The sequence below is a fragment of the Archocentrus centrarchus genome, chromosome 7 (genome assembly GCF_007364275.1).
Source record: "Archocentrus centrarchus isolate MPI-CPG fArcCen1 chromosome 7, fArcCen1, whole genome shotgun sequence".
Taxonomy (NCBI): domain Eukaryota; kingdom Metazoa; phylum Chordata; class Actinopteri; order Cichliformes; family Cichlidae; genus Archocentrus; species Archocentrus centrarchus.
In genome coordinates, this window is record NC_044352.1 from 23,689,767 (window position 1) to 23,716,062 (window position 26,296).

Sequence of the window (26,296 nt, forward strand, 5' to 3'; positions counted from 1 at the left end):
TTAATAAATATGAGACAAAAATCACAAAGTCCTTGTTCAGTGTTTTTAAACCGGCTTTACAGCAGGGAGCTTGTTGAGCTGCGCTTGTTGCCATGCCAACCACAAACTAAGCGGACACCCAACTTGCCATTAGCTTTGTAAGCTAATAGCTTTGCAAGCTACTTTTTAATGTTGCAAAAGTAAACCGATACCGTGTCATAAACTAGCTTAACTAACGGTAATGGAAGCCGAACCTCAAGTTTCGATAACAGCGTCCGCGATAATTCCTCTTGCCTTGCCCAAAGGAGCGGAAAAGTTATGTGAACTTTGTCAAAGAGAAGCGCGCCTGCAGTGCAGCAAGTGTCGGGTCACCTTTTATTGGTAAGCTCGGTTTATCCCAGCTGTGACGGGGCTGATGTATTATGAAACTTTAGGGTTTGTGGGTGCTAATGACTCTTTATGGCAGGAAAATGCCATTTATTTGTGTTCGCGGGTTGGACGCTAGGTGGCAGCATTCGCCGTGTTTTTCCCTCCCGCAGACACACGTAACGTCTGTAGGGAGGGCGCTCGTGTGATTGTCATCAGGAGGGAGCGGAACAGCTGGAAAATACATTACCACAACGCTTATTTTTGTTCTGCTGCCTGCGTGTTGTTTTCATAGTATAATTTGCTGAGCACCAGCTTTTATATAACCAGCGTTACCTTTGGAGGCTGTTTTATATCCGGTTCCAGACCATAATATGGTGCTGGTCAACATCCCCCTGTTGGCACATACTGCGGGTAGTGAAGAAGAGCATGTGGCGTGTAGGGATTTATGGAAAGGGATGAGCCACTAAAGCCAGTCTGAGGGAGCTTACAGACACTTGTGTGTGCTGACATCATGTCAGCCTTTAAAATGGATGACTGAGAAGCGCAAGATTTTATATTAATACAAATTATAATGATAGCCTAGATATTAGACAATAAGAAGCAGGGCTGCAGGATTCAAATATTTTCATTACAGCTGAGGCAAACATACTGGGTTATTCCCTATCATGGATTGATCCAGAGTAATAACCTTGGGTCAAAATAGGGCTTTTAGTTTGAAATTATTTAGCCTTAAGTCATCTTATTTTGGCATACGAGTCATGCTTGTGGTGACTGTTTGGCGTAGTTTACATAGAAAGCTCAACGGTGACAAGAGAGTACATCCTGAGAAGGCCACTTAATTTGTGTTTATCTCACTGTGTGCATTTCTGTCTGTGCCTGATTCTCACAAGCACAAGCTGTGTCAGTGCTACTGCAGATATGACACGGCCAGATTTCTGTCTGCTCGCTGGTTCTGTCTGAAGACCATGACCACAAGTGCACTGGAGTGAACGCACATTTTTCACAGTAGGAAAAAAAAAAAAAAAGCATTGAAAAGCAAGACAGTTTCCATACAAGTGTGCAGAAGAAGAGAGCCAGATGAACAAAATTACAGACCAGTTATGTAATGGCATACAATTTAGTATGCCCTCTGTGTACTCAGATGGTATCTCCTGAAAAGTAGAGACTCTGCCTTGAAAATGCTAGCAGAATCTGAGCAAACTGGCACTGCGTAGAAAGAGTTTTACCAATAAGCACACGTAATAGTATCTGTTTGGGCATGTGAGCCGCAGCTCAGCTCAGGTCACAAATCATGATTCTTTATCAATACCTTCATTGCCAGACAAACGTCAGTCTCATTGTGCACAGGAAAGATTTATTATGCGTTAAAAGGCTTCACTCAAAGTCACGAGGTGGCTTAAGGAAATATAAATATGACTGTATGACCTGTGGTTTTTGAACTCCTCAGCGATGCAGAGCACCAGCAGGCTGACTGGGTGGGGATCCACAAGAGAATTTGTCAGCTGCTTGTTCCCATCCGCACCCAAACACTCCACAGCCTCCAGCAAACCAGTCACATTGAAACACAAATTAAAAAGGTGAGGATACGTATGAAGGATTGGCAACACCTATAGGAGAAAAAAGAAAAATACAAAAAGACTATCATTATCGTCTGAATGGTTTATTTACTGTTGTTCTCTGAATTCTGTACATGATTTATTGTTTTGGTGAGGTTTCAGGTTGTAGCTTTCCTAATTTCTGAAATATAGGTTCTGGGGTTGGTAAACTGGTGATTCTAAATTGCCCATAGGTCTGAATGTGAGTGTGAATGGTTGTCTGCCCGCCCGCGACCCTGAACAGGATAAGCGGAAGAGAATGGATGGATGGACGGATGGAGATTCTGAAAAAGAGAGAGAAAAAAAAGCAGTTGAATAGAAGGTATTTAAGTCCAGAAATTGATTTTAGAGCTTTGAGCCTGCCATAATCACAGTAAATTTTGGTTGCTAGGATTTCCACAGCAAGATATGTGTACTTAGATGTGCCATAGGATTGGTGCAGCTTTGTGAATTGTGTGAATGTTTTGTGTTATTCTGATAAGTGTAAAACTAATTTGATGTCAGCCTTGGATTTGATTCCTTATATAGGCAGAGCTGATTGAGATTTGCAGGTTGGTGGCTCAAAGTAAGCTATCTGAGGGAAAGCACCAAGAGGCTCTGCCTGCTGCCACCTGCTGCCTGCGGTTTTCCATAGACATCCATGGCCCCAACACTGTTCAGCTGGTCCCTGCCTACCTGCTGCTGGCTGAGGCCAACATGGGTGAGAAAACAAGCACAAAATGGCTTCTCAGTGCAAGTGTTCTCCTAACATATGATGTCTAATGCATGGGCATGTGTGTGTCTGTGCATCTCTAGGTTTAGGTGATCTAAACCTTGTGGCAGAGTTCCTGTCCCAGGCAGAGTGGGCAGTGTTGAAGAGTCCAAAATGTGGTCTCGCAATTTGCCAGAAGCTGCACAGGAGCCTGGGCCGCCTCCATGTGGTGACTGGAGACCTGGAGGCAGCGTTGCGTAACTTTGCAAATGATGTGTGTGTCATAATTAGCGTGTTAACTGTTTCATAGCTTTATTGACATTGTGACAAGCAGAAGCAGTGAATCCACAACAATCTGTTTATTGCTTGCAAGTTTTTGAGTAAGATACAGTACTGTGTATTGAATATGAGTCTTGAGCCACCCCTCATTTCTTTTTGTTTTGCTTCCAAGGAGCCTGACCTTCTTGGAATTTTTAAAGGGGTCTTGAGCAACAGATGTCCAGGTGTTCTGAGGGTCTTTCAAAGTTCTCTTTTTCCTTTCACTCATTTTCAGCCCAGTCTTTGTATCTCACCATTTTTAGAGGAATGTTTTTGCTTGTTTATTAAGTCACTACTAGCTGAAAACTTGGCATATCTCTGCATGGTGTGCAGTGTGTCCTTAAAGAAAATTGAGGAAGCTGGACAAGTGGAAGACAAAAAGAAGAAGTGGCAACCCAAAAAAAAAAAAAAAATATATCTACAGCAGAGGAACTGTATCTTAAAATCATGTCTTTCAGAAACAGGAAAAATCTAGCAAAGACTTGACCTGGGTCCTGAGAGATGCATCTAGCCAATCTACTGTTCACCAAAGGCTCATCAGAAGTGGTCTCAGTGGAAGGGTGGCAAGAAGCCATTCTTAAGGAAGCGGAACAGGGAGAAAAGGCTGACAAGTGTCTACAGCCATCTGTAAAACATCAGAAGCCTTTATTGTCATCAAACACAGGAAATAGGGGGTGGCTCAAGACTTTTGCACAGTACTGTGCAGTGCAAGTACATGTTCATCTCTCAGATTGTACAATATTTGATTCCTTTTGTGTTTTGTATATCCAACTAACATGAGTAAAAATCTATATCTGACAAGGATATCTTTTTATTTCCCCAGATCTACTTTGCTACTGAGGAGTATGGTCTGGATAGCATAGTCACCGCTGCTGGCTACTTTCTCATGGCTGATGTGTTTGCCAAGCAGGGGAAGATGCCCATTGTTCATTCCTTGTACTCTGAGGTATGCCAGTTGTGTTGTTGTTGCCTTTGTGACTGAATTAAGTGTTTTGTTTATATCTTTTACAGTCTTTTGCTCATATTGTAGGTGGCACGTATATGGCACTGCCATCTGACCAAACTCCTTGAGACCCGCACCCAAAGCATCCAGAATCCATTGTTGGACTCCATTTATGGTTTGCCTTGTCACACAAAATGTATATTATGTATATATGATACAAAATGCTATAAAACCAATCTAGCTGATCCTACAATACTGCATGCTGCAGAATCAGACAATATCATCACCAGTCTGTCATCCATCAAGCTCCGAACTGTCAACAACCAGCAGCTCCATTGGAGTATCACTGAAAAAATAAGGTCAACACTTCTATATTTAGAGTTTGTCTTGCTGTGCAATCTGAAAGCTAAACCCCAGATTTACACAAGCTTGCTTAGAGCTGACTAGAGACCATTGCTGACACAACTGTGGCTGTGCAGCATCCATGCCACTGCCCTTTATCACAGCTGCTGTCCTACATATAATGCTAAGCCTGTCAGCAAAACAATTTCCCATGCTATCTGGGATTTTTACAGGGGCAAAAGTGGGTGTGGAAGAAAAGGATGCTCATACAAACTATACAGAAGATAAAGGCAGACGCAATTTGATTGACTTGAACATGCAAACATAGCATTACTTGCTTTTTTTTATTGTTTAGGTGTAAAGTATGCTTAAGACCACAGTAAACTGGAAGACATGCTTCTTTTGTTTGTTTCCATGCCTTTCAAGCAGACAAAGCTCAGCGAGTTGAAGTGGATGAGATGTTAAGAACCATTTTGGAGTTTGAGCAGAAAGACTCCAGAAAAGACCGAGCTCAGATCGCACAGGTGGCCCACTGCCTGGCCATGCTGTGGTTCCTAGGAGGAGACTTCCTCAAGGTGAGCCACCTGGCGAGGTATTAAAAGTTCAGTTTGTTACAGTGACCCAGTTCCCCATTTCTTCCTTGTGTTGTCTCAAGATGGGATTATGTCTGTTTGTCCCATCAGGTACTGCTAAGTCCTGTGATAAGGCAAGACTTAGCAGTAGCTAATTAGACTGTGTCAACGCTCTGACTGCCAACTTGATTTCCTGTCTCTTCAGTTCTTGGTGTGCATCAGTTTTGATTTCTGATGCGAGATGATTTCTTGCATGTTAATCCTGCCTCTCACCTTACGGCAGCTGGGATATGCTCTAGCTCTTTTTTAATTTCACTGTGTTACTTTTATTCGGTGTCTACTAGGTAGGGCTAGATTAAATGCAGTTAGATATACTTTTACTCCAACAGCAACACCAACCACAGTGAGGGTCAAAGAAAAGGAGCTACAGAGAAAAGGGCTAGAGTTCAGTATGCTAAGATATCTAAGTTAACAGGCTCAAGCTAATTCTTCCGGTGTGCTCACACCATGGTACCCTGGTTAAATCATGATTTGCTCAGACTCTGTCTCATATAGCTCTACTGTTGTGTGCCTTTTTGCTTGTATTCACTACAAAGTTAAAAATGAACAAATAACTAGGAAAGAATGATTAATGGTTGGTATTGTGTAATGGTAATTTTGGTTTTACTGTTTGTTCTTGTAAATGTTACAGTTCTGTTGCTTTTTTTGGCTTAGCACTTGTCACAAGCCAAGCCCTCAGCCAGTGAGAGGAGAGACTAAACCTGTTGTGTTGCCAATGATTTTATTTACCACAAAAGGAAAATAAACTTGAGGTAAGTGGAGCAAACCAAGAGCTGGAGGTGTCATTCCTAGGAGGGAGAGAAGGAGATTAACTCAGGCCTAATTAGGCCATATGGTAGGACCAACACAGGTGTAACTCAAACATAATGGCCCACTCCACCACCAAACCTCTGCAGGGTATCCAAAAAAAAATAAATAAATAAAAAGGGAGGTGCCATAACACCCCCTCTCTATAAAACCAAGGTTCTAACAACCTTGACCAAAGTTTTAGTCAATTTTCTGATCAGTAACCCAATAACAAACTATGTGCCCCAAAAGAAAAGTTACATAACTCTTTTCATCCCAATCTCCTGATAACTCAGTGCAATATGCATGCAGCAAAGATTTTAGTGTCTGGTGGAATCTTTCCAATGCCCCCGGCTCAGCCAGGAACATAGTACCCATATTATGTTTAAGCACCTGGGCAAACATAAGATTGAATAGTCAGACTTCAGCTGCTCCAAGGGCTACTGCTGCTTTAACTGTAATTAATAATTCCATCTGTTGTTCAAGTGTAAAACTTGCAGGAGTTGGAGGAACATACTTCTGGGCTACCCACAAGCTGCTCACCAGCCTTAACCAGCCCTACTTTAAATTTTCAGAGCCTCAGACTTTTTGTCAGCCACTTCTATCTTGTAGTGTTCAGCAAGTTTAAGTTGCTCCTTGGTTCACTGTTCCAACAAACTGACATTGTCACAAAACCAGACAAAATGGCTCACCAATGCCAGCGCTGAGGGAAACTAGCACACAGGAAGCCCACCGCTACCTGAACTCAGGCTGGAAAAGCTAACTAGCTAAGTCAGCCCTAGTCTTTGTGCAGCTAATTGTGTGAGGTGAAAAGAGCAGCCAGTGAACTGGCAGCCCACACAGCTATAGAGGTGCTCCTGAGCTAAAAGCTCTAACCACGTTCAGCACCATCTAGACAGCAAACACGAGTTCCCTACTGAAACTCGTTACGAAGCCTAACAGTGGATAGGTCCTCCTGCCCAGAATGACACCATAAATTCCCCATATATAACCCAGACAAACAACTCTACTAAACACATTACACAATGACCAGCCTACACAAACTCGACATCTCTCTTCTCTCAACCATGACAAGACTACTACAAAACACACCAAATCCACATAAAGCAGACCAAGCCAGCAAGACACTCCTGTCTGGGCAGGAAAAGATCCAACTAAACATCAAACCTAAGCCAAAAGACAAAGCAAACCATCCCACCATAACTTAGGTCTCACATGAGCCCCCATTTATCACGAGCCGGCCTTCAGCCAGTCACAAAGAGGAGAGACAAAACCGGTTGTGTTGCCAGTCATTATTTTATGTACCGCAAAGGAAAACAACAAACATGCAGTAAGAAGCACAAACCAAGAGCCAGAGGTGCCATTCCTAGAAAAAGCTCATCAGCTCAGGTCTACTTGAGCCATATCGTAGGCTCGACACAGGTGTAACTCAATCAACCTAATGGCCCACTCCACCACTGAACCAGTGCAGGGTATACAAAACAGGAGGGGCTGGAACATAAATAACTAGGAGAGGATGATTAATGGTTGGTATTGTGTAATGGTAATTTTGGTTTTACTGTCTGTTCTTGTAAATGTTCTGTTCTGTGGCTGTTTGTCTTAGTGCTGTACTTAAAAAGTACATCAGTGTAAAAACAGGCATGATTAGGATGCATAATTATTTCAAGGAAACCATGAATAGTTTCTCTGGCCTTCCATCTGTGATTCACAATGTTGCTGGAAGTATAAAATAAACGTTAGATAAGAGACTCCATCTGTAGTCTTATCAGCTTTGTATGTGGTACTAAGGGAGCTATGGGTAGATACAGTTAGGTCCAAATTTTTGCACAGTGGCACATTCTTTGTACAACACCAACACAGTTTTGTCTTCTGTAACTAAAGCACGCTCTGTTGGGTTGAGATCAGGTGACTGACTTGGCCACTGCAGAAGATCCAGTTTCTTTGCCTTGACACTCTCTTGGGTTGCTTTTGCAGTTTGCTTTGAGTCATTATGTTTGCACTGAAAAGTGCTGTCTGATCACTTTTGCAGCATTGGACTGAATCTGAGCAGAGTACAGCCCTGTACACTTCACAATTCATCCTGCTGCTTCTATCAGCAGTCACATCATCAATAAACACTAGTGACCTGATTCCACTGGCAGCCACACATGCCCACCCAAAACATCGCCTCCACCATGACAGATGTGGTATGCTTCAGATCATGAGCTTGGTTCTCTCCTTCCCCAAACTTTTCACTTCCCATCATTCTGATGCAAGTTCACTGGCAAAGTCTATTCTGGCCTTCCTGTTCTACGGTCTAACCAGTGGTTTGCACCTTCTTGTAATCCCTCTGTTATTTCCATTCATGAAGCCATCGTTTCTTGATTGTAGACTCTGATAATGGTACAGTACACGCACCTCCTTGAAAGTTGTAAGGAAAGAAGTTGCGATTATCCGCTTTAGTTGTCTTCTGTGGTCTTTCAGGCTTTTTTGTGATGCTGAGCTGCTCTGTGCATTCATTCTGTTTAAGGGTGAACCAGATTATTGATTTGGCCGCTTCTGATAGGTTTGTTTTTTTTTAGCCTGACGATGGCCTCCATTACTTGCATCAACAACTCTTTGAACCTCATATTGAAAGTTCTATACAGTTCAATAAGTTCAGAAAGTTCAATACATAAAATCAGCTCCAGATCTTTTATCTTGGTTTGCTCCTTTTACACACACACAAAAACAGGCCTCACCTAGCCATGAGACTGCTTGTCAGTCATTTGTCCAATTATTTTTGAGCCTCTGAAAACTGGGGACTGTGTATAAAAATGGCTACAATTCCTGAACGGTTAATGCAATACTTTGAATAAACCCATCAAAATTAAAGCTGAAAGTCTGCACTTCAATTGCATCTTTATTGTTTGATTTAAAATCCACTGTGGTGGTGTGCAGAGGCAAAATTACCCAAAAAAATGCCATTGTCTAAAAACATATTAACTGTAGAACACTAAATCCCCTATTCCCAAATTGCAGGAATTCCATGAATGCCACCGTATCCCTCAAAATGTTAAACACTAAACTTCTTGCTTGTTTTCATCTAAAAGAATGCACATATAGTCACATTTTCTCCTAATTATAAAGGATAGTGCAACAGCCCTGCAGACCAGCTTGTTGGAAGGGTAAAAGAGGGGGTAAATAAGTCAAATGGGTTGCGGTCCAGTTTCAGTGATATCATTATATAAGGCAGATTTACTCTCTCCGGAGAGAATAACAGCTGCAGTTGCTGTGTTTGTTTCTGTGTGCCAGGCGCAGGGATTTGGCAGCACAGCCCTGCTGGCCAGCCAGCTGATACCAGACCACGACCTGACAGAACCCATCCAGGCCCTGCTGCAGCTGGTGAAGATACCGCACACAGTCCCACATACTGGTTCTGAGTGACAGCACTAGCCCCGCCCATCCTTCTGCTTGGAGATTTGCTCCTCAAGGATATTTGTGGAGCCCCACACAGAATTACCTATGTCGAAACTGCTAAATTACTCACAACGTAATAATAATAAACAAGTAAGTTCAAAATTTATCTATGTGCTGTGCAGTGTTATTGGAAGGGATAAAAAGTTCTCAAATTGTGCTGCAAAGTTAAAAGATAAGACACGTTTTCACTGGTTCTGGATAATGACTCATCTTTATTTTAATCTAAAAAAAGGGGGATATATATGTATATATATTTACACATCATTTTGAACATTAGTGAATGACATCCTTTTGAGATCAATTTCTTAACACTGTCAAAATGTTATGGAACACAAAACTGGTCAAGGGCATTTGCTCGAACCTTTCTGATGCAATGTTTTTGCTTATTTTGTACCTAGCAACAGAGTCTCTCCACCAATTCCTCATATGCAGACATAATTAAAGATTTCCAGTGTCTGCATATTGTCAAGAGAGCTGCACTTTTAGAGGCAAAAACATTGCATCTTCCTTCTGCAAGTGAAAGAGTGTTTTAAATCTGTTAGCAAACCCAAGGTTCATGTTAGAACAGACATTTAATTGCTCAGCTCTTACACAATATGTACAATTCTGCAACAATGGTTCATATCAAAACAATCAGTTTTAAAATCATCTCATTACTAGTGTTATTTGTACTGAATTTATACAATAAAACATTTCTGGGGTTTTTTTGGCATTCAGATTCATTTTTATGTAGTTAGCGGCAAAAAAACATGGAAACGCTCAGATTTTCTCATATTCCCTTTTTTAATTTCTGAACCAAATATACATTAGCAGCAGTTTGGAATTAAATAGTAAGCTTGTGCTCTGTTGTTATACACAGTGACTGATCCAGAGGTCCCTACACATTTGTTCCAAACTAGACAAACTTCACGTAGGCCAATCAATTTCCTTTCCTGTGTCACTATCATGTGGTACCCCCGTTCCTTTCAGTAGCTTCCTGCCTTTTATTTACTTTATAACACTCGTCTATACAGACCAAGCGTAAAGAAATCAGTCAGAACTGGAACCTTGACCTCAAGTGATCCTTAAACCAGTGTTCCCAAAGAAAACCAGATCAAGAACAGGCATTCTAAAGGTCAATAGATAGATTGTGTATAGAATACAAATTCGAGCAGGGGTTCTGAGAGAGAAATCAACATTCCACTCTTTCCTGTGGCTGGCTAACAATGTCTTTTAAAGATATGTGATCTTTTATTTACACTTATGAACACGATGTGGAATGACGCAGGTTTCAATACAAAGACAAATACTTCAAAGAATGGGGGGGACAACAACTGGAGATAGCTCACCATACAAGCGTTTATGTTGGGATGTGATTTGATGCTCACGCCCACCAGCCCATGCACGTCAGGAGGGTGGACATCAGCGGATTTCACAGTTTGTCAGATACTTTGATCATATGGATACTAGACAAACATCACAGTAGTGTAAATGGTGTTATTTTCTCAGCGGAGACACTGTGATCATTTGACAGCAGACTTAAAAGCTTCCTTTTCTGGTCGTCTGGCAGATTTAGATTTGGCACCCTCCGGCAGGGCCCCGTTAGATTCCAGACAGTTAGTAAATTGGGCCCACAAACACAAGGAAAATAAAATCAAGCTTCACAGCGGTTTCACTTTATTGACACAATATTAGTGCACACAAACCACTTTTTTCTTTAAAAATACCATAAATTAGGAAGTAAACAAGGAACAATATAAAACAAGCAAGGAAAAAAAGTGCATGTTAACTATGGCATACACCATAAAGTCTTACACTGTAGTTTACAACCTTTTTTTCATTGTTGTTTATGTATATTTTGTCTGCTTCTAACTATGTGTTATGCTTTAGACATGTCTCTAGCTTGGATGGATGTATCATGCCTTTTGGGGGTCAGGGCTGAGATCCAGGCTGCTTCCCTGAATTGTGTTCGACAGAAAGCGTTACAAGCCTAACAACACGACTGTCACCATGTGAAACAATTTAGGGTTCGTATTTGTGCTTTTGACCAGACCTGTAAATTAATCTTAGTGAATGGCAGTTACGCAGCATACCCTACAGCTATGTTATCCATTTCAGGTGTACAGGAGGTAAAAACCAAAAGAATAATAAAAAAAAAATAATAAGGTCTAAGCTGCTATTATCCCTGGATTTTCTGTCTTTTCTTCTCTCAGCAAAGGAAAAAAAAGCTAAATTCTATTTACGAAAACTTCAAAAATATAATTTTTTTTGTACATTATGCCAACATATTTTGTGGGTTATGATGGTTAATTCATTATCAACACATGAGGGGGAAAAAAAAGCAAAGTCTACATATAATATGGCTGAGAAGTCACATCTAACCAATTCCAGAAAGTTTAGCACCAAATTTCACTCAGCCTTTTGTACAGACCTTAAATATTAGGAGTGCTTATTAAAAATAACAACATTGGAAGTTGTTTCAGTTATTCCAGTCTAATCTGCTGGTTATAAGTATACGGTGAAGCTAATTCACTACCTAAATATTTCCATAAAATAAAAAAATAAAAAAAAAAAACACTAACACATAAGGAAGTCGGGGCCATTAAAAACCACGAGGATCTTGGCTGATATGTATTGTATGTTTGAATATCTACGTCATCCTATGGCAGTTAGAAGTCACTATTTTGAGGTATATTTTGTTTGCAGGTGTAGACACAGCTTTCACACTCTGTCTAATCTTTCCTAAATATGTCATCTCAGTGAGAAAAAAAAAAATGCATCTGTTTATTATAAAGTGCTAGGCATTTAATTTATTTTAAAAAGCAGCAGACCGCTACTGCTGGTAAGACTAAACAAACGTATTAGCTAGGAATGTAAAATTTTTAAAAAAATCGAGTAATGCTTTCATTTTTATGTTCCAGTTATGCCTCTCAAACACATCTGCTGCTTGTTGGCGTGGAATTTCTACATCTCCTGTTAGTGCAGGATGGTTGCGATCCCAATGCGCCTAGCACGAGGATGTAGTCCTCCACCCCTACTACTTGAAAACACTTCATGTCACCTCCAATCCACCAAACCTGACTGCCGAGTCAGCAGAAAACCTTTCATATGACAGCAGATTATATGTAAAATAATGTTATAATATGATGATAAAAACATGGCAGGTGGATCCATTTCTGGAAAACCTTCACCCATACACAAACACCAAGTAGCAATTAACAGAGGCCAGTTTGGCACTGACTTACCACATCCCACTCTAACCTTTCCATGCTGCAGTGTAAGTTTAGATCGTGGGGTTTGGGGAATACAGGTGCAAGGAGAGGAGAGTCAGGGGAGCAGCCTCAGATCTGTATTGGTTTTTGTTTTTTAAAGCAGGAGATGTTTTAGTGTATGTGTCCATGGATGTGTCAGTATAGCCCCTTTCAGATATGCACTTCTTTCCACTGGCAGCAACTGAGTGTCATTTTCATGTCATTTTGCCATAAAAGCCTCAACTGTAATCTGACAAGATCAGCGCTTACAGCATTTATACATCTTTATGATTTGCCAAACTTTTTAACAAATTCTCCATTGGGCAAAAAAAAAAAAAAAAAAAAAATCTAATTTCTATTAAGACTAAATCATTCCTCTGTGATTCATTTTGGCAATTTTCAACCCAGACGAGAAGAGAGCCATCACACTTGGAGCAGCAGCACTGTGCACCACACACTGCTCTCAGCTACAGCAGCAAAGAGAACTAAATGATCAGAAGAGAATGGCAAGTCTTTTGTACTTTTGTATGGCAACACATTGTGGCTCTTTCTGTCACTGTTGCAGGCATATCTGAATGGTTATATAATGTATGAATGACAGAGTGCCGTCACTTTAGCAGACTGATGAAGCCAGCGGTGTCACACACTGCATGTCTGAAAAGGGCTAAGTGTTTTCTTTTTCTCTGCTCTTATGTTTTCATAGTTTGTGGACTGATATGCATTTTTAAAAGGAATGTTGATGTCATCCGCATGTATGTATGTTTTTTAAAATGCATTTGTGGTGTTTGTGTGCGTGCATGAAACTGCTTGGGCTCACTCAGTCAATAACTTGATCTCATTGGCAAGGAGGGTGTTGAAATTGTAGGCTGGATCAGGAAGGTCTGGGAGGTTGGGTAGGCTGGGGGCTGTGGACTGGCAGGGCGACGACTGGGAGGGCTCAGCCAGCTCTGGGTCGCTCTCACTGGAAGTAGACCCCACGCTCATGTTACAGACAGCTTCAGGCAGCGAGCCACTGCCTGAAGGCACGGGGCACACCTCAGGCTCGCTGCTGGTCTCGCTGGTGCTTGACACGACGGACAGCAGAGACATCTTGCGAGTGAGGCGGTTGGGGAGCATTGATAAGACGTAGTCAGCAACAATGCCTGCTACGTCCATGCCACAGGCCTGGTCAAAGGCGATAAATCCAACATTTGCATTGGCCTCGCAAACCACAAATGAGCCATCATTGAGCTGCAGGAGGTCAATGCCACACACATCCATGCCCAGGATGTTAGAAACCTTGATGGCCAGCTGCTTGCCCTCCTCACTCAGTGGGCACATCATGCCTACACCACCTGCAGTTCAGAGAGGGACATCAGGCTTGTTAGTACACACAATCTGTAATTCCTTCACTTGACTTCATGAGAGACCGAGCAAAGAGACAGAGCCAAAAAATAATTTTTATAAATTTGCTACAATTTTAATAAAAAAAAAAAAATGTGGACAATTTAGTATCCTTAAATGTTTTCTTATTTTCAATATGTAATATTTTACAACTAAATAACACATCAAATTCAACTAGAAGTGTCAGAGAGAACTGCTACATAAATATTTAGGACTGATGTCCTAAATATGTCACAGTGTATTACAGCCTCAGCTAAACTAAAACTTTCATCCTCTGACAGTGAAGATCAGTCTCAGCTGGAATGTTGTGCCCCTTGATATTTCTCCAGGGTAGACTCAGGACAAGCCTGCTGAGTTTGCACCCTTTCCCAAAGTTGATATCTGAAGCATTATACTGATTGTACCCAAAATTTAGATGTATATTATACTTACTACTAAGCTAATTAAAAAAGAACATTTATAGGGAACCTGGAAGATAGAAGTTATTTTTAAAACACATGACTAAGAAGTCATAAAAGTGTTCCAGGATAGCAGCGCTATCAACTGCGTGGGAATAATTCAGTGATTTAATGTGTGTGATCTCTGTCATCACTGACACTCAGACGTCTGCCTACCCAGGGAGCAGTTGCTCTGCATGCGACCATCAGTGGAGCAACGCAGCATGGAGCCAATAATACGGCCGCCCACTAGGACTACCCGTACATCGCGGCCATGCGACTCCTTGACATACTCCTGAAACAGGTAGGGGGTATCGTGGCGGATCACGTGGCACAGGTCTGTCAGGTGGTGTTTGTCCCGTGCCAGGAACACGGCTTTGCCTAAGCAAAGGACACACAAGATTAAGTAAGCTAGGAAGAAAAGACTAGAAAAACTAGAAAGTTATACTTCTTCAGGCTGTCTTTTCTATCTAAACAGATCTATGTAAAGACAGCCTGAAGACATAACTGTTGACATTCCCACACTAAAAGTACGCTTGACGGAGCTGTTATTTGTGGTATGTTCGCTCAAGGTCGAAAACCTTCTAAAACGTTTTGCTAACAAGTAGCTGCTTCTGCTGACCAAGTCTTTCCAGTTCCTGTCATACAAATGATAGGATACTCTTCTTAGCAGCCACAGAACTGCTTCTCACACAGGATAGAAGATGCCCCTTTTAATTAGCACTGCTTTGCTCTGTCTTCTTATTCTCAAGACCTTTGACCCTGTTGAAGTGAGAATCATGTGACTGCTGTGTGTCGGTGCACACCACGCAATAAAAACAATGTTAACGGTCTTGTGATTCTGTCTGACATGTGAACATTACTCCTCTGAAGAAAAAAAAAAAACAAAACTTATTAATACCATGATTTATAACATTTTCAAACAGTCCTTCGTATTTGCCCACAGGCCTTTATATGTGCTCTCGAGGGGGAAGGCAAGCTGGAATTCAGCTGGTGTCATTGGTCAACCACAGAAAGTAAAAATGACCCTCCAGACGCCTAATCCCATAAAAAGGGTCAAGTTAGTGGTTGACCAGTGACTGCTTTCCTAAACAATGTGCTGTGATAGCAGCCTGGGCCAGCAAAGACCATTGTTATTCCTTTGCACAATAGCAGCGACTGTCAATAACTATGAATAGGAAAGGGGTTACAGGTCAGACTGGGGCTGATCTCTTGGAAGAACAACATTAATGTCAAACTTCATGCTTCCCACACAACTCTCTTGTGTATTCAGTCTAAATAAGGAAACAGAGATCATTTTGTTAACCATAAACTAAAATAAGTAACTGGGTAACCACACTCCAAGCATTAAAATATTCTGTTTTGTGTTTAATGCAGCACTGCAAAGCTAATCAATGTCTGCCAATGAATTTCATCTAAGAGTGGACTGAGCTTCCTGGGGGGGGCTGCAGAGTACAGATTTGAGTTATGTTGTTGTGAACAGAATGGATGACAGGAAGTACTTGGACACATCGTCTTACCTCTGTGGCCACGTGCATTCTTCACTACCACCGGGTAGCCCAGTGGCTCGGCCTCATCAATCATCTTCCGGAAGTTGTCGTGCCCACCTAGGAAACACACGTCCCCCCGCAGTAGATTATATTAAAAGCTGTCTTTCTTTTGATAGCATGGTTCACACATTTATAACCAGCTTGGCAGGAGGAGGAAAGCGACTGTAGCACGTTGCTATGGAAACAGCAGTGACTCAAAACAACAAGGCTGTAGGAGTGCTGTCCTGAGCCTTTACTTGCTGCTTGATTCATGAGAGCGAAACAGAGAAGCCGGCGAAGGAGGCATTAATGTGAAGCAGCTGACCGCATCTGACACGGATTTATAACGGCAGCCTGTAGCAACAGATGTGCTTAAGCTTTCTCAGCTTTGGCATGAGACGTAATTAAAATGTGGAAAAAAAAAAAAATCTAGAAATCTTTTTAATAATACGGTTTTCCTTGCCTTTCCTGTGTCTCTATGTTCTATTCAGTCAACAGAACAGAAGTGAACTACCCTGTCACCTGGCATTTTTCAGATGCACTGCTTCACATGTGTTTTCATTTGGAGAAGATGAAAGCAGAGAAAATGAAGAGGAGGAGGGCATGGATACCAAATGTGGTTCCAATCATATCATAACCTGCTAAGGTACAGGAGGAAGGGAGTGAGGAAAATGGTGTCTTTTATTTTGAAAAATTATGAGGGGAGTGTTGGATGGGGTGTATGCGTGTGTGTGTGTGTGTGTAGGATGGGGTGGGTGTGTGAGTGTGTGTGTGTTACATAAGCTCTCCAGCTGCTCTGCATGCATCGCCTGGCCTACTGTGCAGAGAAACGGATGGAATGTAGGCCAAACAGCCCCCTCCTATTTCTTTCTTTTTTCTCTCTCAGTCTGTCTCTTTTTCTGCTCTCACTGTCGATTTTTTTTTGCCAACAAGGAAGACAGCCTTCGATTTGTCTGAGAAAGTCAACAAGAACAACTAATACCACAGCAGCCTGGCTTTGTTTGACAATCTTTTGTTTCTTACCACTAGGTAAAACACTGTTTTTATAGAAGGTTTGAGTATTAACACAATCAAAGGTTTCGTGGACAGCTATAAGGATTTGCCCATATATGTCTGATTGCTCCAGACATATGTGGACTAAAGCCTGTGATGCAAATAAGATGATTTAAATGTAAAACATCTGATAATGGTGGTGCTGCTGTTTAAGCAGCTGCCTATTTAGCCGTTACACTATTACACTGGATACAGTTATGCTCCCTATGTGTGTGCATTTCCTCTCACTCAAACAATATCTGTTGTTTTCCATTATCTAAACCTCCAGTTTCACCTGTTTACATACCATTGGTTAGGCACTGTGACAGATACCTTTCTAGGGTGTTTCTGTTTATTTGTCTTTCATGTACTCTGCTCAGGGAATGACACAATGCAGTGTGTCATGTGCAAAGAGCCCCAAGAGCCAAATATGAAAGACAGAGTGTGGACATACAGTAAGATAAGATAAGGAATCCCTTTATTTGTCCCCCGATGGGAAAATTCAGTACTGCACATGAATTTACCTACATATGCTTTACGTATGTTAAACTTAAGCTGTTTACACACATGCAACGTAGCCCTGAAATTTCCTAAACATTATCCAACAGACATTTAATCACGCTGTACTAGATAGGAGCCCATCTTACACGTGTTGGCTACAAAGTCCGTGAGATCTCCAATAATTTCCATTAGTGACAAAGCAGCTGATGCAGGCCATCTCCTGTACTACAGGTGAAAAACGTGTCCCAAGCTGAGTCTCTCAGCCTGACGTTCATGTGTGAAAACGGTTTAAGGACAGTCAAGTGCTGACTTACCGTAAGAGAAGGTGTCAGGAAGAGGCACCCCATGGCCAGCTAGTTCCTGAAATGTCCAAAACTTGTTGACACAGTTGAGTATGGCCTGGGGCCTGTTGATCAGCCGACAGCCCATCTTCTCCAGGTGGCGAAGCACAGTGATGTCGCTATCTGACTGAACCCAGGGCGTGGGCACCCGCACCATCACCACCTGTGGATAAGAGGTCACCATCTCCTGCTCTGCTCGTAGACCTGGAGGATGCAATGGTGGTGGGGAAATGGCAGGAGGGATAAACAGAGAAGTGACTGTATTTAGAAAAATACTCCGTAATTTGTTAACAGTGAAAATGTTCGATTGCTGGTAAACAACCTCATACACAGAGGAAGTTCTTCAGATTACTCAATACAGTGCTGAGCCGCTGTACAGATATTTTATAAATACTAGTTTCTTATCTATTTCTGGCACTCCTGGAACCAGAACCATCAGCCAGCATCTGGCTTGTTTTCTGTATTTTGAAGACTACAAAGTAATGTGTCATTGTTTGTAGCTCCAAATTCATCCTGAAAGTCATATGCAAGCCTGGGAACATTGTGAAAGTGCTTGATAAGATTCAGACTCCATCATCTAATGGTGGATAATGATATTACTCCATGATATGAGACTGTTTGTGGACACTTTTCCTCACCACACAAATTTAACTAGGCGTTAGCCAGAGATACAAGACCAGGCCAGGGCAGCCACCTCTAAGGCTGGGGATTTTAAGCCATGATTTTGAAACCTGCAGCACCTACTGATACAAAAATTTACATCCTGCCCACACACATTTACAGTGGTGCAAAATTTCTTCCTTCTAGACTGAGAAAGAGATACCCACACTGACATACTGACGCTCTATACTATTTTGTCACAATGTAGGGCAGTGTGAGAAGAGTAGTCAGACACCCCAAGGGTAATAACCTTGAATTTAATCAAACATAGGATAATAGAACTTAAAAACAGACTGTAAAGTCAATGAGATCTAGCATCTTAAATTTATGGTATGTTGTGCTGCTGAAAGTCAAAATGACACTGGTTTCATTATCTTGACATCACTTTTATTATGCAAATGAGAGCTAAGTAACTACAATAGGCTAAGTGAGCGCTTCTGAATGGGTCACATTTAAATTCAGCACTGAAAGCATAAGCCATAAAAACATTTTTAAAAAATAAAAAAAAGGGGGGGAAATGAAAGAAAGGCTCACATGTTGTCATGGGGAAAATAAAGCTGGTGTCAGACAGAACACAACAATTTTTCTATATACGCTACAAATCTGGCAAATTTCAATATTCATTAGCCTTCCCAAGTGTCTACGAACGGCCATGAGTCTACATAACAGAAATAGATTTTGAAATCAGACACTATTGGGTTGATATTTGTCAATACAGATGGCAAATTCATTACTCAGGGACCAAATCTGGCAGCATTTTTCTGGTGACTTTGTCACCCTTGTGAGAAGAGGAAGAGGAAGCTGAGCCAGGCTGTGATTTTTGGGCCTGAATTGCAAATGGACAGCACATTAAACAATGACAAATGTGTATGTGTACCTTTGTGTATTAGCAGAAACTTTAAGTACAGGGTAAAAAAAAAAGTGAGGAGACACATTTGACACTGACTTGGCACTTAGCCTCTACCATGACGTGAATTTCAGCCATCTTAGAATGAGCAGGCTCACAATAGCAGTAATGGCCCTGGCTGAGCTCATCAGAGGTCAATAGAAGCTTGATGGCTGCTGCATAAATCACAACCACAAAAGATAACTAGCTATGATAACTAACATGCATCTCGCCTGCATAGTGTCCTTCTTCCACACATCTTACATGCTTTGGGGTCATTGTGTGCACAGACAGGTAAAAAGGGGGAAACACAAGAAAAGGGCAGGGGTATGTTCAAGCAAGCACAGAGAAAGGGAACGAGGGGAGGGAGAAAACGTGGCGCATTGAAAAAGGAGTATGAAGCCATGAAAAGAACCCCACCCCTCCCTTTCTCTCCTCCTCCTCACAGTCTCAGTGTTAAAGCAGGAGGATTCACTGTCTCTCCAGCCCTGTTCGGCGCTCTAGACACACTGCTCTGATTGTGCAGCCACTGAGTGCAATGTGAGTGGTGTTACAGTGGGAAGTGTCAGGGGATGTGGTCTCATGGTTTTTGACAGACAGTATTCATAGTGCTCATCTCCATCTCCAGGGGGACTAAACAGAGACCAGCGAGGCACCCGGATGAATCAGTCCTATTCATCTGTGCAACTGCTCGTGTGCGCCGCACTGTCATGTGACCACTGCAAAAACGATCAGAAACCCTGCCCATTCTGGTGTACAACAATTAGAGCGTAGATCTTTGTGAGATTATATATGACCTGTTAATAGTCACAACGAAGAGCATTTTTTCCCCTTACCTCTATTATAGATTAAAATGTGTTTATTGCACTATAGTCTGTATATGTGTGCCCTATTTTCAATCAGCCTGACAAAGCTAACAAGGGTAACAAGCATTCTATGCATGCCACTGCAACGTCACAAAGCAGGCTTACAAATGCTGTCAAACTGTTTGGCTGGTGGGTTCTGCCTGCCCTGAATGCAGTCTCACTTCAGGTCTGTGTATCCTCTTACATAAGCCCATTGAGGCAACAGTTTCTTGTGGTCTGATTTGGTGCAACAACAGATCAGACAAAAAGATTTATTGTAGGTTCACTGCAATTTGAATATAAGGCAAAACCCCTTTGTTCACTACACAGATGTGAACTGTGCAGTACAAACCACTTTGGCACTTTGCAGCACGTGAACTAACTTGTGGCAGACAAGATGAATCATGAGACATCATATTTTGGCACTCAGAAATTCTTACACCAAATGGGTCAAATCTATGCAATACTATCTATATATGAGTCATCTTTTAACCAGTGTTTCTTTGACATGTTCAAAACATAGCTTATTACCTTCCTGAGATACTGGTAAAACTCGAAAACCGTTTAGATTTGGCCTGTTGTTGCTCTAGGGCACTGCATCTTCTGCAGGGCATGTCAGTCACGTTGTAGGTTAGGGGGAAAAAAAAATCCGAGGTGGTGATAATGCATCACCAATGTTTCACTGTTTGCTGGCTTTGTTCATCAACATCAATCAGCATCAGAAAGTATGAAGTTAGAAGGTCAGACTACAGTAATCACAGAGCAGACAGTGTTCTCTTTGGCTACCACAAACATGGAAATTACACAGACAACTGCTTATTTGCAGAATGACCATATATAAAAAGAAAAGCTAAACATCCAGAACAGAAAAGACATGCAGCTTCTCACATCCTAATAAGGCTCTGCCATTCTAGGAATAAAGTTTTCAGGTAGTTTTTAGGGTATGAGTTGCACAACCAGTCATAAATAAATATTTTAGCTCAGTGTGTGACATAAAAATGTTGCCATGTGTGTTTTTTTGTGCTGAGTTCTTTCCAATGTAATGGAAAAGGCAACTGCTGTGCACCTTTTTGTCAAAGCTAATAAAATGCAAATGGATCTTTTCCAGGCCTCATGCAAAAACCTGCAAATGAGATACTGACGAGCCGTTCTCCTCGAAGAGAACATGCCAACGAGCAACACCCCCAAAAAGTCTACGCACTTGTTTATTATCTAAAAATGTGCTAAATACTGATAAAGTGTAACGTTTAATTTGGCACAAAGATTCTGTATGCTGAGTACCACTGATACACAGAATTAATGTGATAAAGAGTCACCTTACTTCTTTTATCAAATGCACAATAAATAACTACATGGTGATGCATATAAAGTGAACAGCCACACTGTTCATCATAAGGCCTCTTTTCCCATTTATTGTAGAGTCTGTGTTTAATAAACTACACAAGAAATGACATTCAAGCTACACCCTAATGTGCTGAACCCCAATGTGTGTTGTTGTTGTTGCACAATCAGCTGGTAAATTAAGATACTGAACCTGCCTTAATGTTCCAGCTTCACTCACAAAGAAGTGTTGCATTTATCATCTCAGGGTAAAAGTGTGAGTCAAAGTCATAGATCCAGTCTATCTTTAAATCTTTTCAATCACAAGATGTGAAATGCCTACAGTTTGCTAAATGCTGGGTTTAGCTGTGAGGGGCCCTCATTCCTCATTAGAGCATGATGATGCAAACATGTAGGGGCGGGCACACTGATAGCTCCTCCTGGGGACACACTGAACTCATTAACTTCAGTCTGAAACGTGGACCTTAACCTGGTCTGAACAAGAAATGAGGCAAGAAAGCAAGAAAACCTTTGAAAATGCTACTTGTAAAGATGCTATCGGTTTTTATGATTCTGGCATAATTTTGACCTATGCTAAAAGAAATGAACACAATCTTTTTTTTTTTTTGGTTTATATCTCACCTCAAAGGTGAAACTTAATCTCTGAATGAGTTCTGGTACCAGAACCTTTTGTTTTTCAAATGTTTCTTGTTACATCATTAACAGCATTTGCTAAAATGACCTCTCTGAATTTGTTACTAGCATGTACTGATGTGTTAAATGTGAAATGCACACACATTTTGATCAAATATAAATTCAACCAACACAAAACACAGAAATGGAGGAACCATGCACAAAAGGTGGTCAGCGACCACGGTGACCACAAGGGCAACACTGATCACCTGACAGTGAAATATCACTTATGTTTCCAATGGAGAAACAACACCTACTGCTTTTCTCTAACTGCATATGTAGCTGTGTATTAGGTTTGTGTGCCACACCTGCCTTGTCTAATGCCTCTGACACAGCCTCCTTATGATAATACAAATGACAGCCCATAAAATCTGGAAGGATATGCAAACTACAAAAGACTTAATTAAAAAATATTAATAAAATAAAATACATATGCGTGTGTTATCAATTCCAGTTTGAATTTTGTTTTGCAACTCCAGAATATCTGTAATCCAATGAGGATTAAGTCATATCTAGGGGGGGAAAAAAAACTGCATTTAATGCTAGGCGTCTAAAGAAAGAATGCACCACAGGGTCCAAGCATCTGAGCATGTACTCTGAGGCTTCCTGTGCAGAAATCCTACAGCGCAGCCAATCTGTCCACTGGCTGTTAATCTGTGATGTCAAGCCAAGGCTCAGAAGACATTTACTTTAGGCAGATTACGGACTACAAGTCATATGCTATCTGCCTTGCTCATGTGAAGCTTATTAAGCTATACATTTAGACAGCTGCTCTCCTCCATGCATTTTAATGTATACTGCCTAAAATTGTTAATTCTAGGATATCTTTATATTCATGATTTTTTCAAGGGCTGTGCTACAGCATGTGAAATGATTGTAACTGCTTAAATGTAATGGCTACCACTTAAATGCCAGTCTGTTTGCATATGAAATCCTATTTTGAGCGTGAAGCTTGGCTTGATTGAGCTGTAGGATACAGCAGCTTAAGGTAACAGTACATAGTCAATGAGGGACGCCCTATCCACATGTTCTCCCATTATCTTTTCACCCTGCCCAAATGTCAGCCTACACCATTTGTGTGTTAATTGAGACTTTCACACATCTCCTCTCATCTGGTGACATATCCCCACTTCACACCAGCCTGACAAATTCCGTGTGGCGTTCATGAGCTTCTATTGTTACCATCCTTGCTCACTGCTGTGAAATGTTGTCATGTGATCATGCTGGTAGCATAAATAAAACAATATGTACTTAAAAAAAAAAAAAATCCTGAAATGCTAGAACAGGTTGATGCCTATTTAACTGGTTATACCCTCATCCGTTCAATACTAGGTCATAATAAACAGGTAATGGTTATGGCGCAATAAAGATTTGCTTATCATTTTTCTCCATTTGGTCTGAATGCCTTAAAAAAAAAAAACTTCTGTTACATAGGGAACCCATTTTATAAATGTTAAATTATCATATTTTATATATATCTACAGATATAGATATATATATATCACAACCTACAGCTTGAGCCTTTAAGAGCAGCAAAATTACAACAGCTCAGTAATAAATGCCTCTTATCTAATATATAGGCCTCTATGGTTTTTTTTTTTTTTTTTTTTAAAAAGGGTTTTCCTCCTGCTTTTATTTACAACAATGCTGGGATTGCAGCGAATTCAGCGAAATTAAATCAAGCGTCATCCTTCCCCTACTGGAGGCAGTCTAACCGGAAAAGTAGGTTAGGCGGTCACGGCTGTGCTTACACGTCGCTTCCTTGCTAACAGGCAGACCGAAGCCAGCCCCTCTGCCTGCTTTCGAGCCGTGAGGCCCCCCCAAACAATTAAAGTCTCACATTTACAGACACTATCGATCTCAAATAATCCGAAACAAACTGGATATCGATTTACGACCAGGCATCGACAACATCAGCGGAATGTGGGATACTTGCCTAGCTGTCCCTCGCTGATAGTTAGCACGATTTGATCCATGAGGAGATAGCGGAATTCCACATCCTCGTCGGCGCAGTGCTCCTTCAGTGCCCGCAGAATCTGGACTTGTGGATACTCCTGGCTGATGCGCCGGTCGGTCAAGAACCAAACTCGAGAACACATTTTGGGATGCGTTGATTAAAAACAATTCCGTCTGAAAGCACAACCGTTGTGGGCGTGGGGGTGCGGCAAGTGTCCGGCGGCAGCGCGGGATTCGGGGAGTCGAGCGGAGATGCTCACACAATGGAGACCTCGGCGGCTACAGGCTGCAATGTGGCTAACAACAAGCACCACGATTCAACCGCTGTCTGGACCGACCCGGCTTCGACGAATAGTCTTCTTTATCACCTTTGTTTCCGCACACTTTCAGCCATTTAGTCTTCCTGTGGTGCAGTTTACTGAACCCACACCGAGCAAATTCGACAGCGCGAAGAAGTGAGCAGTGGTTTTACCCGCAAAAATGTGAGGCTGCAGCTCTTTGCCACCGGGGCAGACAAAGCACGAGCTGTGGCGCTTTGTTTTTCCGCTAGCCGGGTCGGAGCTGCAAGTAGAAAAAAAAAAGAAAAAAAAAAAACAGTGTTTGCAGCAGCTGTTTGGCGCTGCAAACAGCAAAAAGCTGTCTTTGTGTTTTACAATAACCCAAACGACTATTTTCTCTGTAGCTTCGGCTGCTATCCACGCGGTATTGGTGCTGAAAAGTGCACACGCTTCGTTTACAACTCCACTTATCCGCATGCCCGTGCACGGTAAACGGGACCTGCCCCAAAACAAAGGTTTCGAGAGGCTGTGACCAATCGCAACTCGCAAATTGTCTCACTGCCCAAACAGCACGCGGAAGGTGTGGGCGAGCCGCTGCGATGCTAACCAATGAGGGAAGAATAAACGGAATATGGGGCCGAGCCGGGTGGGGGGACGCGTGCGCGCGGAGCGCTCTGGGTATCAGCGAGAGACGTCTGCAGTGCGCACGAGACCGCGCACTTTCCGAACCGGTTCAGACCAGACCGGCGACAGGCTCTGACGAATACCGCCGGCGTTGTCTCTTAAGCTGAAGTGGCAGGAAATGTTACAAGGTCATCACAAGCCGCTACCCTCCCATCTCCCCTTTATTTTATCCCACTCTACACACTTCTAAAGACTCTGTTTGACAGAGGACGTGTTTTAGAGTCGCTATTGTTCACCGACCGCTGCTCAGGGAGCACCGTCAGCTGAGAAGCGGAAGAGCGCTTCAGCATGACACCAGAGCGAAATTATGCGAATGACCCACTTCTCTTCCCCACAGGTCTTTGTGCTTGTGCTGTGCAAGACTGTAATAAGAATAATATTTATTATTATTATTATTATTATTACTAGAGTCAGTGGGTACTGCAGTCAAACATAAATACACAGACTTCAAAGATATATTTTAATATTCAGTAGGCCTTACATTTTCCGATGATGTCATTATTCCCGACGTCCATATTAAATAAAGCACAGAAAGTACTTACAAAGGATTGCCTGAGAAACCCCCGCATTTTAAAAATGACTTCAGTATGATAATATTTCCGCGACAATGACCCACACACACGGATATATTGTAAACAGTAACATCCAACGGATAATACGGCACACTTTTAACAGTGCCTATTATAATAGATCTATATAAGCACATGCTAGTGTCAGTATATCACTATAGTTCCTTGTACATCCCCTTCTCCCTCCAAGCATTTTAGGAACTTTAGTTTTCTAATAGCAGGAACACTGTTTCCATGACGTTGCGATAAGGGCTCTGTGGGAATAACGTTTTTTTTTCATGATCCTCTCTCAGCATTTAATAAAAACCTTGTCCCTTATACTTCTTGTTACATACTGACGTGTTACTGTTTTGAAGTCTTGTGTTATTTCATTTCTGGGACATTTTTTTTTAACACTTTCAGTTTCAACAATAAGTTAGGAGTAACCAAAACGCACACAAAATACTATTGGGCTTTGAGGGATCGCCTATGTGGTCATTCAGAGAAACAAACTAAAAATTGACGTTAAATACCAGGAAAGACAAAAACACAACAGCAGGTCATCAAAAGGTAACATTTCAAGCGAACATTTTTTTTTTCATCACTTCACGTGATGCGTGTTTCCATGAGGGCGCATGACTTCGCGACCAAGGCTCTAAATCTCTTCTCATTTGTATGAAAGTCACATTCACGCGTGAATATTAAAGATAATCTTCAAATACCCCACACACACCCCCACACACCCCAAACAGCGTCATTTTAGCGTCGATTCTTGGCTGCATTTCAAAGTTTCAGCAGCTGCAGCAGCGGCTCGCCTCCTCCTTAAGCCAGCTCTCGCGAGAACTCATGCACCTCTTACATCACACACCAGTGAGACAAA

The 26,296-nt window shown here is 41.7% G+C and overlaps 2 protein-coding genes across 4 annotated transcripts; one reads left to right on the forward strand and one right to left on the reverse strand.

Annotated features, from left to right (window-relative positions):
* The first annotated feature begins 89 nt into the window (after window positions 1-89).
* zmynd12 (zinc finger, MYND-type containing 12) lies at window positions 90-9,293 on the forward strand. 2 transcript variants are annotated; one of them, XM_030732759.1, is made up of 8 exons: window positions 90-360; window positions 1,796-1,925; window positions 2,472-2,643; window positions 2,739-2,908; window positions 3,776-3,898; window positions 3,983-4,070; window positions 4,664-4,812; window positions 8,929-9,293. In XM_030732759.1, exons 1-8 carry the CDS (start codon window positions 221-223, stop codon window positions 9,058-9,060), a joined length of 1,104 nt encoding a protein of 367 aa, XP_030588619.1. In that variant the 5' UTR covers window positions 90-220; the 3' UTR covers window positions 9,061-9,293. The 2 variants fall into 2 exon arrangements, with proteins under 2 accessions (XP_030588619.1, XP_030588620.1); XM_030732760.1 differs by having other exon boundaries at window positions 4,667-4,812.
* Window positions 9,294-9,646: 353 nt separating this feature from the next.
* rimkla (ribosomal modification protein rimK-like family member A) lies at window positions 9,647-24,610 on the reverse strand. 2 transcript variants are annotated; one of them, XM_030732757.1, is made up of 5 exons: window positions 23,887-24,610; window positions 17,520-17,750; window positions 15,664-15,750; window positions 14,321-14,524; window positions 9,647-13,657 (listed from the first exon to the last, which is right to left on the reverse strand). In XM_030732757.1, the coding sequence occupies exons 1-5, from the start codon at window positions 24,047-24,049 to the stop codon at window positions 13,137-13,139; spliced, it is 1,206 nt and encodes a 401-aa protein (XP_030588617.1). In that variant the 5' UTR covers window positions 24,050-24,610; the 3' UTR covers window positions 9,647-13,136. The 2 variants fall into 2 exon arrangements, with proteins under 2 accessions (XP_030588617.1, XP_030588618.1); XM_030732758.1 differs by lacking the exon at window positions 14,321-14,524.
* Between the last annotated feature and the right edge of the window lie 1,686 nt (window positions 24,611-26,296).